Raw genomic sequence first — 17519 nt, forward strand, 5'->3', positions numbered from 1 at the left:
AAAAATATAAGGAGACTTTACAGGATATATAAAATACTAGAAGGTTAATATAGCTTAAAGGAAAGTGATTTTTTTTAAAAAAGAAAGGTAGATATAAGCACAAATAAGACCAAAGATTGAGACTAATATGGTAATAGTATTATCAAATCATATGCCCTCTAGCAGGGACAACAAGTTTAGGTTCAACTTTTTGAAGTCAATGCAAAAAGGAAGCATTAATTTATTATGCAATTAATGTCCATAACATAAGGTCAAACCAGTTTGTAAGGAGAAACTGCAATATTTTTGGTACTAAAGTCATACAGAAATTTCTCTGTACAGTATGGAGAATGACATCAAAAACCCTGCAGTATACACAGTGATTTCCTAAAACTCTCGTGGTGCTGTCACTCCACGAGGTAAGTGATACCACCCTAAGGTAGTAAAAACATTTCTACCAGTCTCCAGAATAATACCATTTCTCCCTTTGCTTTTCAGCTTTAATTTAGAATGGTTGTGATTTTATTATTGGTGGAGAGAGAATGGGCAGGACTTCCTTCAAGCAAACTAAGTGCTGTTTCTCTCAGACAAGTTTTGGGAGGCAGTGAATCTAGACCATACTCCCCAGAGATTATGAGAAATAGAACTCCTTGGAGCTCCTACTTAAATATGAAGCAGCATGTCTTAATAGAGAGTGGGGAAAATGTTAGCTTTATGTCCTTGAAAGAAAATTGAGTTTCTTATGAAGAACATGTATCTAAAGAGAAGGCTACCCTGTTTCATCTTGGCTTACAGAGACGACTGAGATACTTACTAGGAAATAAGTTTGAATCACTTCTTTCCTGTAAGATGAATAGATAATCCAGCACTCAATTGTACCTCTTCATAAATTGCAGCCACTTAAGCCTAGAAAAAATTTTATTATATTTATATATAATACTTTATGTATATTACATATATTTATTATAGAATATCCGTTTTGGGGTTTATTTCTGGATTCTGGAAACTGTATCAAAGCAACTGAGCGCGAAGGTTTACCTTGTAGTTTTATTTAAAAGTTGAGGGTGTTGGGAAGCCTGGGTGGCTCAGTTGGTTAAGCATCTGCCTTCGGCACAGGTCATGATCCCAGAGTCCTGGGATCAAGCCCTGCATTGGGTTCCCTACTTAGTGGGGAGTCTGTGCCTGCTACTCCCCCTGGTTGTGAGCTCTCTCTCTCTCTCTCTCTCTCTGTCAAATAAATAAATAAAATCTTTAAAAAAAGAAAAAGCTGAGGGTGAGTCAGGTGCCTGGGTGGCTCAGTTGGTTGAGCATCCAACTGTTGATTTGGCTCAGGCCTTGATCTCAGGGTTGTGAGATCCAGCCCTGTGTCAGGCTCCACGCTGGGCGTGGAACCTACTTGAGATTCTCTCTCTCCCACTCCCTTTGTCCCTCCCCTGCTGCATGTGTGTGCTCTCTCTCTCTCTCTCTCAAAAAAAAAAAAAAAAAGTTGGTGGTGAATCTACAAAAAATAATAATTTAAAGGGAATACATTGTACATAGGCTTTCTTTATAGAAATAATTAACTACTAGTAGTTCAGATCTATTTCAGATTAAATAATAAATCCTTATTTCAAAGTTTAAGAGTGCTTGTTTCCAGGTCTCAGGATCAGTGGAAAGGTATCTGAATTCTACATTGTCAGTAGCAGATAACGTGAGGAAATTTCAAAGGCAAAGTGACAGAATAATTCTCTATTTTATCCCTCTATAAGTTACTAGTGTATTATTAAAAGACTGTCATTTCTGATTCTGACTTTTCAAGCTGTGGAATTATCAGTAACTGTGTGCATTTTATGATTTAATTCTTTTTGTCTAAAATGAGGTATGGAGTTGTGTTGGGGAAGAAAGATCAGTTCAACAAGAAACTCTAGTGTAATAGTTTCTAACACATGGAAATCTTACTTTAGTCATTATGAAGTTATAATAAGTTTGTATTATCAATGTCTTTTCCTCCAGAGCTAGTCTCACCTTGCTGGGCTTCCTTTCTGTCCAATGTGCACAACATCCATATACTTTATTTTATTAATTTTTTTAAATTTTTATTTTATTTCTTTTAATTTTTTATGTTATGTTAGTCACCATACAGTACATCATTAGTTTTTGATGTAGTGTTCCATGATTCATTGTTTGCATATAACATCCAGTGCTCCCTGCAATACGTGCCCTCCTTAATACCCATCACTGGCCTAGCCCAATCCCCCACCCCCTCCTCTCTGAAACCCTCAGTTCATTTCCCAGAGTCCACAGTCTCTCATGCTTCATTCCCTCTTCTGTTTACGCCCCCTTCATTCTTCCCTTCCTTCTCCTATCAATCTCCCTGCTATTTCTTATGTTCCATACGTGAGTGAAACCATATGATAATTGTCTTTCTCTGCTTGACTTATTTCACTTAGCATAATCTCCTCCAGTACCGTCCATGTTGCTGCAAATGTTGGGTAATCATTCTTTCTGATGGCTGAGTAATATTCCATTTTATATATGGACCACATCTTCTTTATCCAGTCATCTGTTGAAGGGCATCTCAACAGATTGTGGCTCCTCCCACAATTTAGCTATTGTGGACGATGCTTCTATGGACTTTGGGGTGCATATGGCCCTTCTCTTCACTACGTCTCTGTCTTTGGGGTAAATCCCCAGTAGTGCAATTGCTGGGTCATAGGGTAGCTCTATTTTTAACTTTTTGAGTGACCTCCACACTGTTTTCCAAAGTGGCTGTACCAACTTGCATTCCCACCAAGAGACTAAGAGGGTTCTCCTTTCTCCACATCCTCTACAATATTTGTTGTTTCTTGCCTTGTCCATTTTTGCCATTCTAACTGGCACAAGGTGATATCTCAGTGTGGTTTTGATTTGAATTTCCTTGATGGCTAATGATTTTGAACATTTTTCCATGTGTCTGTTAGCCATTTATATGTCTTCATTGGAAAAGTGTCTGTTCATATCTTCTGCCCATTTTTTTCATTTGATTATTTGTTTCTCATGTATTGAGTTTGAGAAGTTCTTTATAGATCTTGAATACCAGCCTTTTATTTGTAGTTTCATTTGCAAATATCTTCTCCCATTCTGTGGGTTGCCTCTTTGTTTTGATGACTGTTTCCTTTGCGGTGCAGAAACTTTTTCTTGATGAAGTCCCACAAGTTCATTTTTTCTTTTGTTTCTCTTGCCTTTGGAGACATGTCATGAAAGAAGTTGCTGTGGTTGATGTTGAAGAGGTTACAGCCTATGTTCTCCTCTATGATTTTAATGGATTCTTGTCTTACATCGAGGTCTTTCATGCATTTGGAGTTTATCTTTGTGTATGGTGTGAGAGAGTGGTCAAGTTTCATTCTTTTGTATATAGCTGTCCAATTTTTCCAGCATCATTTATTGAAGGGACTGTCCTTTTTCCACTAGATGTTTTTTCCTGCTTTGTCAATGATTAGTGACCATAGAGCTGAGGGTCCATTTCTGGGTTCTCTATTCTGTTCCATTGGTCTATGTGTCTGTTTTTGTGCCAGTACCATGCTGTCTTTGTGATCACAGCTTTGTAGTATAGCTTGAAATTAGGCAACATGATGCCCCCAGCTTTGTTTTTCTTTTTCAACATTTCATTGGTGATTCGGGGTCTTTTCTGGTTCCACACAAATTTTAGGATTGTTTGATCCAGTTCTTTGAAAAATGTCATTGGTATTTTGATCAGGATGGTGTTGAACATGTAGATTGCTCTGGGTAGAATAGACGTTTTAACTATGTTTATTCTTCTGATCCATGTGCATAGAATGTTTTTCCATCTTTTTGTGTCTTCTTCAATGTCTTTCATCAGTGTTCTGTAGTTTCTAGAGTATAGATCCTTTACCTGTCTGGTTAAGTTAATTCCGAGATAGTGTATGATTTTTGGTGCTATTGTAAATGGAATGGATTCCCTAATTTCTCTTTTTTCAGTCTCATTGTTCGTGTATAGAAATGCAGCTGATTTCTGGGCATCGATTTTGTATCCTGCCACATCGCTGAATTGTTCTATGAGTTCTAGTAATTTGAGGGTGGAGTGTTTGGGTTTTCCATATAAAATATCATGTCATCTGCGAAGAGAGAGAGTTTGACTTCTTCTTTGCCAATTTGAATACCTTTTATTCTTTTTTGTTGTCTGATTGCTATTCCAAAGACTTCTAGTACTATGTTGAAAAATAATGGCGAGAGTGGGCATCCTTGTTGTGTTCCTGATCTTAAGGGAAAGGCTTTCAGCTTTTCCCCATTGAAAATGATATTTGCTGTAGGCTTTTCATAGATGGTTTTTATGAAATTGAGGAATGTACCCCATCCCTACACTCTGAAGGGTTTTAATCAGGAAAGGATGCTGTATTTTGCCAAATGATTTTTCTGCATCAATTGAAAGGATCATATGGTTCTTCTCTCTTCTCTTATTAATGTGATCTATCACACTGATCAGTTTGCAAATGTTAAACCACCCTTGCATCCCAGGGATGAATCCCACGTAGTTGTGATGGATAATCCTTTTAATGTACTGTTGGATCCTATTAGCTAGGATCTTGTTGAGAATTATGGCATCCATATTCATCAGGGATATCGGTCTGTAATTCTCCTTTTTGATGGGGTCTTTGCCTGGTGTGGGGATCAAGGTAATACTGGCCTCATAGAATGAGTTTGGTAGTTTTCCTTCTGTTTCTATTTTTTGAAACAGCTTCATGAGAAGAGGTATTATTTCTTCTTTGAATGTTTGGTAGAATTCCCCAGGGAATCCATCGGGCCCTGAAGTCTTGTTTTTGGGAAGGCTTTTGATCACTGCTTCAATCTCTTCATGATTAATCGGTCTGTTTAAATAATCAATTTCTTCCTGTTTCAGTCTTGGTAGTTTATAGGTTTCCAGGAAGGCATCCATTTCTTCCAGGTTGTTTAATTTATTGGCATATAGTTGTTGATAATAGTTTCTAATGATTGTTTCTATTTCTTTGGTGTTGGTCTTGATCTCTCCCCTTTCTTTCATAATTTTATCAATTTGGGTCCTTTCTCTATTCTTTTGACTAAGTCGGGCCAGTGGCTTATCGATCTTATTTATTCTTTCAAAGAACCAGCTTCTAGTTTTGTTGATCTGCTCTACTGTGGTCCTGGTTTCTAATTCATTGATTTCCACTCTAATCTTGATCACCTGCCTTCTCGTGCTGGGTTAGGCCTGTTCTTCTGTTCCAGCTCCAGCTTCTTAAGGTGAGAAAATAAAGACTTCATTTTAGATTTTTTCTAATCCATTGAGTGAGTCTTGGATGGCTATGTATTTTCCCCTTGGGACCGCCTTTACAGTTTCCCATAGGTTTTGGACCGATGTGTTTTCGTTCTCATTGGTTTCCATAAATTGCTTAAGTTCTTCTTTAATTCCCTGGTTTACCCAATCATTCTTGAGCAGGATAGTTCTTAGTTTCCAAGTGTTTGAGTTTCTTCCATATATTTCCTTGCAATTGAGTTCCAGTTTCAAAGCATTGTGGTCTGAGAATGCAGGGAATAATCTCAGTCTTTTGGTATTGGTTGAGACCTGTTTTGTGACCCAGTATATGGTGTATTCTGGAGAAAGTTCCATGTGCATTCAAAAAGAATGAGTATTCTGTTGTTCTAGGGTGTAGTGTTCTATATATATCTATGAGGTCCATCTGGTCCAGTATGTCATTCAACACTCTTGTTTCTTTGTTGATTTTCTGCTTAGGTGATCTGTCTGTTGCTGAGAGCGGAGTATTGAGTTCCCCTACTGTTATCGTATTATTATCTATATGTCGCTTTATTCTGGTTAAGAGTTGGCTTGTGTTTCTAGCTGTACCCACCCTGTTGGGGGCATAGATATTTATAATTGTTAGATCCTTTTGCTGGATACACCCTTTAAGAATAATATAGTGCCCTTCTGTATCTCTAACTACAGTCGTTAGTTAAAAATCTAATCTGTCTGATATAAGAATTGCTACCCCAGCTTTCTTTTGAGGTCCTTTGGCATGAAAAATGGTTCTCCATCCCTTCACTTTCAGTCTGGATGTATCTTTAGGTTCAAGATGAGTCTCTTGTAGACAGCATATGGATGGGTCATGTTTTTGTATCCAATCTGCGACCCTGTGGGGTTTATGGGAGCATTTAGGCCATTCACATTGAGAGTGATTATTGAGAGATATGATTTTAATGATGTCATGCTTCCTGTGAAGTCTTTGTAAGTCTTTGTTTCTACAGATTGTAAATTTCTGTTCTGTATCACTTTTGGGGTCTTTTTACTTCTATAGAACCCTCCTTAATATTTTTTGTAGGGCTGGCTTGGTGATCACATATTCTTTCAGTTTCTGCCGGTCTTGGAAGGTCCTTGTCTCTCCATCCATCTGAATGACAGCCTTGCTGGAGAAAGGATGCTTGGCTGTATGTTCTTCTCACTTAGTTTTCTGAATATGTCTTGCTAGCTTTTTCTGGCTTCCCAGGTCTCTGTAGACAGGTCTGATGTTATTCTGATGTTCCTCCCTCTATATGTGAGGATTCTCTTCCCCCTTGCCACTTTCAAGATTTTATCCTTGGATCTAAAATTTGTGAATTGTACTATTATGTGACGTGGTGTTGGTCTGTTCTCATTGATCTTGGGAGGGGTCCTCTCTGCCTCTTGAACATGAATGCTTGTTTCCGTCACCAGATTAGGGAAGTTCTCAGCTACAATTTGTTCAAATATCTCTTCTAGACCTCTGTCTTTCTCCACCCCTTTGGGGATGCTGGTGATTCTGACACTGGAATGTTTCATTGAGTCAGTAATCTCCCATATTCTACATTCTTGAAATTGGATTTTTTTAAGGCAAGTTCCCACTTTTTCCTTCTTTTCTATTATCTCATCTTCCATCTCACTAATTCATTCTTCCGCCTCATTTACCCTGGCCATCAGAGCATCCAGTTTAGACTGCATTTGATTCATAGCATTCTTAATTTCTGCCAGATTTGCTCTCATTTCCACCCTTAGAGATTCTATATTCTTGTTAGTATTTTTGATAATATTTTTTTCAAGCCTACACATCATCTTGATCATTGTTACTCTGAACTCCATTTCTGACAATTTGATTATATCCATATCCATTAGTTCTGCAGTAAAGGCCACAGTCTCTGTTTCTTCCTTTGTTGGGGTTCCTCCTCCTTGACATTCTGATGAGGAGTGGTGGTGGGGATGTACAGAGCCCAAATTATTGACCAGGACCCAAGCAATGTGCATTTGTTTTGTAGGGACCTTAGGGATGTGGGCTTCTTGTTTTTTCAGCCTGCCTTCTGGGGGAGGGGCCTGCCGCACTGATACTCAGGCAACCCTCTTTGGGTAGAGTTACCCTGTCCCCTACGAGGGGGGATGGGGATGGGCACAATGTGAACCATTATTTCTGGGCTTTTGTTCTCTGGTGGCTTTCCCTGGCAGGTTTTTGTGACTCTTCTGAGAGTTATAGCAACAGTGGCCATATCCAAGCCTCTGTTTCAGAACAGAGAGGTCTCAGTCTGCTCTCCACTGAGCGCTCCTGGCCACTTTATCTCTGTTTCTGTTGGTGCTGCTAAAAACTCTGCAGTGTCCTGGGTTGTACGCCCCACTGCCACTCTCCCAGTCCTCGCTCCCAGGGCCAGCAGGTCTCTGCCCTTTGTGCTTCTAACACCGCCAGTGGCCCGGTTCCCACGCACGCTCCCGAGCTCCCGGTTTCAGTGTGGTTCGCGCACACTCTGGAGCTCCAGTTTTCCGTCTGGTTGCGTGCACGCTCCTGAGCTCCCGGTTTCAGTCTGGTTTCCTGGCTGCTACTGGTCCGTGAGTCTGGCCTGCTCCCCAGTGCAAGTGACTACTGCTTCCTGGCGCCCCAGTGCAGCTGCTCCCTCCCTCTTCCATTTATCTTCTGATATCTGTGCGCGGATTCATGGCTCCCCACTTCGTACCTCAATACTCAGTGCTGGAGATGTTCATTTGTAGAGATCCAGATGTATCCTCCTACATCTCAGACTGATTTCGTTGGTGTTCAGGATGGCCTGGGAGATATCCAGGCCGATTCAGGGGATCAGCTGAAAAAGGGTCCCCTACTCCTCCGCCATCTTTTTTCCTCTTCAACATCCATATACTTTAAATGTCATGGAGATTCTGTGATAGGAAATAACTTCTAATAGCATATACCACAAGGTGAGCATATGTCTTTTCATATATTTTATAAGAAAACACATAAGCCATATTTATGCTTACTCTATAACTGTTAAATGAATAAACGAGGTTATCAAGGAATAATTCAAGAAAATGTCATTTTGACTAGTTGGCAGTTCTTAAAACCTAATGTAAGATTTCTCTGGAGAAGCTTCATGTTATCAAATATATTACCATTTGAGCATATAACTTTCTTCTATCTTAAGTTAGACAGGTTTTCTTCTTTTAGGAGTTTTTCATTTATTTTCAGTTGCTCCTGGAATAAATAACTTGTTTTTCATAATTTTGTTTTCAAATATTTTGTCTCAGAAAACTCTTGTTTTTTTAAGTTACAGCAGTCATCACAGCCGTCTCTTACTGTAGCTGAGAACTTATGATGAATGAAGGACTTCAGAGAGATGTAGTGGTAGAATTCACAAAGACTATACTACTCACATCTGCAAGGTGCACAAACCCAGCAAAACAAGGCTCAAGTTGCCATTTTTATTGCCAGCTCTTGGTTCAGTTTTATTGCTTTTCTGGAGAGCTCCAGTGATTGATTCATAGCATCCACATCTGTATAATCTTACTTTTCCAAGTTCTTTGTGATTGCACAATAGAGGAGATTGCCTTCTAGCCAAGAGTCAGGTGCTTACTTCATCAATAAGCTATTTTTGAAGACTAGTAGTATGGCATGGCATTCAAAATAGGAGAAAGTGCCCACCTGTTAGAAGTCATTGTTTCACTTCTCTCACTTTTTTTTTTTCACTTCAACTAGACTACTGTTTCTGAAAGTAAGGTCTATAACCTTATGTATATCATAATTTTGTGTGATAAATGTAGAATTCCCTAGCCCAGACCTACCTGAGCAGAAACATTGTAAGATCTATAAATTTGTCTTCTATCAGTCATGTTGGTGATTTTTAGACATGATCAAGCCTAAGAATTGTTGTCCTAAAATTCAGTGTTTCTCAAATTTTAATGTGCATATAAATTATTTAGGGATCTTGTTAAAATGCAGATTCTCTTTTAGTAGGTCTGGAGTGGGACCTAAAATTCTACATTTCTAACTAGCCTGAGGTGGCAGTGACGTCTCCAGAGTTCTCTTTCAATTGGTTAAGGCTTAGACAAACTACTCTTGCTGGTTCTTGGCAGATGTGACAGAGTTGATGAGATAAAGTGTCTTGGTGCCCTGACTATGGTCTGTTGTTTTGGAAAGAAGGAAGTATTCCATGTCTATTGAGCTTTTAGATCATGGAAGCATAGAACTGATCAAGTAGAGATCATGAAGATGCATGGTTAGATAAACAAATTGTCTTACAATCGAACATATTGCAAGAAAAAGTAAAGAATGAAATGATATTGGCCACTGCATTATTGCTATTACTCAGAAATGGAGGGTCAACTTTGAGGACATTAGATGTTGATTAGCCTGTCTATACCATTAGATTAGCCAGTCTATACCAGCCTGGCTTTCATGGTTTTATACTCAGATTATACCTTCAATGCACCTGAAAACAATGGTGCACCATCCTCTGGCTATTGCTAATGTTTTCCATTGGCCAGGGTCCATTGGGACCATCATTATGTTAAGATTTTAGGATCTTTGACCACCATACCTTCATCTATGCGCTGAAATATTCTTCTCTTCTCCAATGAGAGGCAGGGACATTGAAGAAATATTGGAGGTAGAACTAGAGAATTGTTAGTATCCTTCTAAGCTAAGGTTGAAGAGCCTACGGAAAGGGGCATATGAAAGATTAAGAGAGAAGCTGGCATGGTTAATGAAACAGAGTTCTGGAGGATGTGTTCAGAAGACCAGCTAAAGTAGTGATGGTAGCAGAGTGCCTTTCCTAGCATAGGAGGGAGGGAGGTGAAGATAGGTACAGAGAGAGGTAAGTTAGATGATAATGTTCTTTTTAAAGCTATAGGAGTTTGGAGAAGATTATTGCTAAGAGAATTAGCCAAGAGACATTTCCCGAAGGAAGGAAAATTGAGTCAATAGCACTAAATGTGGCAGAGTGGTATGATGTGATAAAAAATAATTAGATTTTGGCAACTTATTGATTACTTTAGTGAGAGATCAGTTTTAAGAGGACTTTGCTACAGAAGGTGTGGGAATAAAAGCAAAATTTAGTGGGCTGAGAAATGAATAGAAAGAGAAAAATGAACACTTTAAATATATGCTAAAAAAATTGGCAGTGACTAATACAATCTAAACTCTTTGGCTTGGCTTCCATCAAAGTTTGTTCCACCACATCTTTCTAACTTTACTTCCTGTATCATTCATATACAGCCTTTTCTCAAGTAGGTCTGGTCTCCTTACTGCCTTGGAAACATCATTTCAATTCTATATATGTCAATATTCATGCTATTACGCCTAGTCTCTGTTGCTGGATGGAACTCTTTTCTTTTCTTTTCTTTTCTTTTCTTTTCTTTTCTTTTCTTTTCTTTTCTTTTCTTTTCTTTTCTTTTCTTTTTTCTCTTCTCTTCCCTTTCCTTTTCCTTCCTTCCTTCCTTCCTTCCTTCCTTCCTTCCTTCCTTCCTTCCTTCCTCTGCACAAAAGATGTACTCACAAATTGTTAGAAAGGAAAGAAGAGATTTGGATCTTATATGACTCTAGGCTTGGGTGCAAGTTGGTGCAGGCATTAAAGAGTGGCTAGTTAGGGTAGGAGGAAACATAACATTCAACCAGGAATTTCCACAGAATAGCCATCTCTTAAAAGACTGCCCTAGACACTTAATAGTCTGTAAGTACTGTCTACCCAAGACCTAGTGCCAGTCTGAATATTGAACCTTAGGCATAGATACCTGTAGCCTCAGAGATCACTGAGCTGCCTCTTTGACTACCACCTTTTGATCAGAATGTGTCCCTGCTGCTCTGACCTCTCCAAGGCATCCAGTCATGGATTCTATTACATTCTTACATGGAAGCCCCATGCATTGTTGCCTGGCATTGATAGTTTGGATACTCCCTAACTTACTGGAGAGGAGGTAGATGTATCTGTGAGACTAAGTATTGGTTGTCTTCATTAAAAACTTTCTGATTCTTGCTCTTTAGCATATCTCAGTTCTTCATGACTAAGCAACAAATTCCTTTATTCTTCTTTATTTTATTCATAGGAGAATATAGTTTTATGGAAACCCTAAGCTCTCTCATTTTGTTAGTTATAATAAATTTAGGACACTTTTGTCCATCCTTCACACTCAACTGATACAAAGATCCCTGATATGTTTATTCAGCTTGAGACCCTTGAATACATCAGATGTTATAACTCATTGCAGAAAGGTAGGAAAAAACCACTGGTTAATGTTTCCCTAACATTGATAAGTACATTATTACATTAAGATATCTAAATAATGGCATTGAATGTAAAGATAACAGTAGGATACAGATAACACATGTAGAAAATAGGGAGACAAATATGAAGAATAAACATATTTTAAGATTATTTTATCCTTTAACAGCCTCTCATTCAGTTAGACAGTAAACCTAGAAGAAACTACTGAGTTCTAAAGTTCTCAAGATATAGCATCGGGCACAGGAATAATTTAGCCTTTAGTTTTTCTTGAGCCATATGAATTTAAGGAAGTTATTTTTCCTACCTATGATGCATCTCTAAGCCTAATTTCTTCATCTGTAAAATACCAGAATAGAACCGATGTAAATGGGCATTACCTTTCACAATTTTAAGTGTAAATATAGGTATAGGTCAAGAAGAATAAAAATATGTAACATCAAGGTGAAAACGACAGCTTCAAGTGGGAGAAAAGGAAAATGTGTAATAGTGTAGAGTGCTGTAGATTCTTCCGGGAGGAAGGAGAATGTGCTCATCTAGCAGAGGGGAACTGAATCAGGGAGTTACATAGTGTGGCTAGCCTGAGAATTCCCAAGAGTAGTTTATCCTTAAAAGGATAGCCTCCACCTCCTCATGTACTGTTAAACTTAAACTACTTTTGTTGTTTCCATTCCAAACATGTGATACACTGGCCAAGAAGTGAGCAGCAAGAGTCCTGCACCCTAAATGACCTTTCTCTAATTTACTAAAAGCTTTTTAACTTTGCAATTGGAAAGGGAAATGAACTGAATGAAGAGAAATTGTCTTGGCTTTCTTGCTGATTTACTGTGTAACTAACTATCTGGAATGCTACTTGTAGAATAATATGGGAAGAAATGACATTTTAAGATTTTTGTCTTCCCATCCAAGAATATGGTATGTCTCACTATTATTCAAGTTACCTTTTATGTTCTTCATTAAAATTTGTATCTTTTTCTCCATCTACTTTTTATGTCATGGTTATCTCTGATAATATCAATTTATGGTTATTGTGAATAGGATATTTAAAACTACATTTAAAAAAAGATTTATTTATTTATTTATTTATTTATTTATTTGAGAGAGAGAGCTTGTGCAAGTTGGGGGGAGAGAAGAAGGAGAAAATATTCAAGCCAACTCCTGCTGAGTGCAGAGCCCACACAGAGTTCTATCCTACCACCAATGAAGCCATGACTTGAGTCAGGCCCCACAACCAAAGGTCAGACACTTAACTAAGCCAACCAGGTGCCTCTAAAACTACATTTTTTTTTACTGGTTAGTTCTGTTATGTTAGATTTTTTATTGTTTATCCAGTATTTAGCCACCTTGTTCTTTGCTCTTATAGTAATTCTATTAGTCTGTTTTTGAATTCTTTTGCATTTTATTGGTGTGGTCATATTCTGTAGAGGTAATAGCGTAATTTACTGTTTTCCTGTCTAACATTTATATCTCTTTTTTTTTTATCCAATTTGTTGACACTGTCCTCTAATAAAACACTGAATAACAACGGTGAGGGTTGACAATTGTTTCTTTATTCTAAACGGATTAAGACATGAGCATTTATGGAGCCCTACCACTTACCCTCTATTTTTCTCTTTCATCCCATCATGGTCTTCCACTCATGAATAAACGAGCGCTTCAACTAAAAGAGGACTGAACTGATTTGCTTCATTTGTATGTAAACACATTTTTCTTAGGTACTTCCTGTTAATAGTCCATGGCTTTTTCTTTTTTCCATATAAGTAACACTTTATACTTGTTATTGTGAGCATACCTAAACTCTGTTTATACAGTAATGCAGCATGAGATAGCAGAAAAATTGAAATGTGTTTACCATTACAGAAAATGAATGGATGATATAGTCATTTTGCTATTTTGACAGCTTCACTATCAGCTTCTAATCCCCCAAGTTGTCAATATACCCAAAGTTAACAGCTCCTTCCCCTCTCTGTTGTTTCTAATTTGAGAAGACTAAAAAAATAGATCACAGAACTTTTCAGAATTGCATATAAAATGAGAATAAATGAGATATCAGTGAAAAATAGAGTATTTGCCTCTGATAATGAGCCTAGCATAAATCAAGATTTTTAAGGTGTTTGCAGTATTTGCTTAGGGGGTTTTGTGCTTATTTCCAGGTATTGGCTGTTTGGGGGAGTTGAGGTTCCTGGAAGAGTAGTGTGTTAATGTGTTACAGTATATCCTTATTATGGAGATCACTCCTGGGGCGCCTGGGTGGCTCAGATGGTGAAGTGTCTGCCTTGGGCTCAGGTCATGATCCCAGGGTCCTGGAATCACAGTCGGCTTCTCCCTCTTCTTCTGCCTTCCTCTCCCCCTGCTTATACTCTCTCTCTCTGTCAAATAAATAAAATCTTTAAAAAAAAAAAAAAGAGAGAACACTCTTGTACTTTAAGAAAGTTACTTTTATGACAGGCTGTCTTTCTTCTGATGGTTGCTTCATTGTGGGTGGAACTGAAAAGACTAATGTGTTATGCGCTACATACAAATTTCACAGCTAACTACCGTTATCCTACAGTCTTAGTCTTAATGATGTTACCTTCTTTTTTTTTTTTTTTTTTTTGGTGTAGTGTTTGTACTTAAATGTCCTTACGGAGTCGTTCTTTAATTCACTGTATCTAATTATTTAGCAATCAAAAGAGAGCTAAGTATGACAGCTCCCAGTGTTACATTCCCTACCTCTTAAGTATTGGTTCTGCTTGAATTCATCATCTTTTTTTTTTTTTTTTTAAAGATTTTACTTATTTATTTGACAGAGATAGAGACAGCCAGCGAGAGAGGGAACACAAGCAGGGGGAGTGGGAGAGGAAGAAGCAGGCTCATAGCAGAGGAGCCTGATGTGGGGCTCGATCCCATAACGCCAGGATCACGCCCTGAGCCGAAGGCAGACGCTCAACCACTGTGCCACCCAGGCGCCCCTGAATTCATCATCTTAGTTCACATTTATTCAATACTTTTTTCCTTCTGGTGTTATTGCTTGCCCTATAAACTGACTGGACATCAATTGTGACTTTGACCAATCCCTTTGTTTGCTCTTGGATTTAGAGTAAAATAGCAGAAACAACAGCATTTGGAACTTTCCTGTGGACTAGCTTTCTTGATAATCTCCAATGAAATCCTGAGTCTGCTAATCAGGGCAAATGTCAGTGAAAATAAACCACAGCAGCCATATTCTTATGAAGCCGGTAAAAAATATGGAGGCCACGATGACTCGCAACTTTTGCTGATCAGAATACGAAACCAGTTTTTTTTTTCATTTCACTCTCAAACTTCTCACTGGTAGAAAATAAGGGATCAGAAATCTATAGGAGATAAGTTGTTTGAAAGATCCTAACAGCTTTGTTAGCAAATTAAATAGCTCTAGTTATGGTGCTAAACGGAGTTTGGCAGTTGAGATGTGTACACAAATTATGATACTTGGAAGAGAAGTGGCGATGAAAATCTAATTTCAAGTCTGGAAATTTTAGCTGGTTAACCAGATGTTGAGATTGAATCATTCGGTTCCCTCAGATCAAATTTACCATTTTGTTTTTATAAGATGTAATCAGAAATAGCAACGCTCTTCAGAAGCCCTTGGAAAGTGACCTGTAAAGCATGGGTATTGATGGCCCATCCTTTATTAACTGTTGTTTCACCTCTGTCCTGACTCTGGGGACCCAGGACAGGCTGTTGGTTCTCCTGAGTCAGTGCTCAGAGGCAATTCCATGTTGGTTTTCCTTTCCTTTCCTCCCCAAAGCTGGTTACTCCAGTGTGCACTGTCTTTATCCGTCCATGAAAGCACAACCTCCAGTGAACTGGAGACTAAGCTACCAGTGGGTCTCTGCTCCTTCAACTCATTTACGTATTTTTTTTTTCCTCTATGAAATAAATGGCTGTTTATGTATATGCTAACCTATATAATTCCCCATTTTCCTTAAGATTAGGTTATGGGATGTGCATTCATGATTTAATAAACAAGGGCTGTTTTAAAATGATGAGTTGATAATGTGTTTTTTTTCTAGACAATTGTGCAGATCAGCTTGACAGTTTTTCTTTCATTTTCAAGGTGACGACCCTTGTCAACACAAGCAACAAAGGCCCATCTGGTAAAAAGAAAGGGAGGTCAAAGAAAGCCCATGTACTGGCTGCATCCGTAGAGCAAGCCACTCAAAACTTCCTGGATAAGGGTGAGCAGATCGCTAAGGAGAGTCAAGATCTCAAAGAAGAACTGGTCGCTGCGGTAGAGGATGTACGCAAACAAGGTAGGAGGAATAATATTGTTCAAGAGGGTATATATTGATGTGCAAACAGTGGATTTATCTCTAGAATCAATGCATATTTGCTCAAAGAAGTCATCTTATTTTTTCCTCAGTATCTGCGCTTGTCATTTTTAATATTTGCTGGAATTAGGTGCATAGACAAATAGAGATATTTGTAGTTGTGACAGTACAGCACAGCTCCAAAAGCTTTATGGCTGCTCTTACTTCCAAAATTGCAAGTTGTTTTCTCTTGGTCGTTGAATGCAGACTCTCGTGTCAAACTGAGGCTCCAGGGAGGACAGCATGAGAGTACCTCATACTTACAGAGTCACTGAACACCCAGGCTTTTAAAGAGGAGGGAGGAGATGATTGTAAAGCAGTGTAATGAAATTATTGTTGCTCTGCATGATTTTCAAATTTATATCTTCAGTTCACAGCTAGTTAGCTATCTATGGATCAGTTAATTATATAGCTAGCTAGTTAGCTATAATGTAACTTTTCAGCATACTTAAAATTTTTAATTGTGGTAAAATACACGTTACATAAAATGTATCATTTTAACCTTTTTCTAAGTGTATAATTCAGTAGAGTTAAGTATATTCACATTGTCGAGTAGCCAATCTCCAGAACTTTTTCACCCTGTAATACTGAAACTCTATACCTACAAAACAATTCCTCATTTTCCCATTTCCCTAGCCCCTGGCAACCACTCTTGTACTTTTTTCTTTTCTGTGAATTTAACTAACCTGGATACCTTATGTAAGTGGGGTCATATAGTATTCCTTTGTGACTGGCTTATTTCACTTAGCGTAATGTCCTCATGGTTCATCCGTGCTGGAGCATGGGTCAGAATTTCCTTCATTTTTAGGACTGAAACTATTCTAGCATATGTATATACCACATTTTCTTTGTCCCTTCATCCATCGATGGACACGTGTTTCTACACCTTTTGGCTATTGTGAATAATTCTGCTATGAACATGAATATACAAATATCTCTTTATTTCAGTTCCTTTGGGTATATACCTAGAGGTGGAATTACTGGATTATATGGTAATTCTATTTTTAATTTTTTGAGGAACCTCCATACTGTTTTCCATAGCAACTGTACCATTTTACACTTCCACCAGCAGTGCACAAGGGTTCCAATTGATCCATATCCTTGCCAACACTTGTTTTCTTTTCCTTGTTATCATAGTCATCATAGTGGGTGTAGGGTGATAGCTCATTGTGCTGTCAGTTAGCATTTCTCTAATGATTAGTTATATTCAGCATCTTTTCACATGCTTTTTGGCCATTTGTGTCTTCTTTGGAGAAGTGTGTATTCATGTCCTTTGCCCATTTTTAAATCGGGTTGTGTTGTTGAGTTGTGAGCATCCTTTATATATTTTGGGTATAAACCCCTTACGTGATATCGTTTTGCAAACATGTTCTCCTTTTCTGTAGGTTTCCTTTTCACTCTGTTGATTGTGTCCTTTGATACACAGAAGTTTTTAATTTTGGTGTAGTTCTATTCAGAATTTTTGGTTGAAAATGCTAAGGCACTATGAAATCAGGACAGATTACCCCCAGCCTGGCCTCCCCTCTGCATTTCCTATTTCAGTAAAAGCCGCACCTGTGTATCCAGTTGCACATTGCAGAAATCTTGGTATCGTTCTTGTTATTTTTCTCTCCTTCCAAATACAGTCTATTACAAAGTTCCATAGATTTTTAACTCCAAAATATCTCTTAAGTGGACCAATTCCTGTCTTTATTCGAAAGTCCCACATTTTTCCTGCCCCTGAGCTTCAGTTCACAC

General features: G+C 38.2%; 1 protein-coding gene across 1 annotated transcript in view; it reads left to right on the plus strand.

The window, feature by feature from the left end:
• Nucleotides 1–17519, plus strand: part of CTNNA2 (catenin alpha 2) — a 1091309-nt gene that overhangs the window by 215961 nt on the left and 857829 nt on the right. Inside the window, exon 3 of the mRNA XM_087863625.1 lies at nt 15530–15725. Coding sequence (XP_087719751.1) covers nt 15530–15725 — 196 coding nt within the window. The remainder of the gene's footprint in view (nt 1–15529; nt 15726–17519) is intronic.

This window comes from Ursus americanus, chromosome 7 (assembly GCF_024610735.1).
Source record: "Ursus americanus isolate L20-20 chromosome 7, mUrsAme1.1.p, whole genome shotgun sequence".
Taxonomy (NCBI): Eukaryota; Metazoa; Chordata; class Mammalia; order Carnivora; family Ursidae; genus Ursus; species Ursus americanus.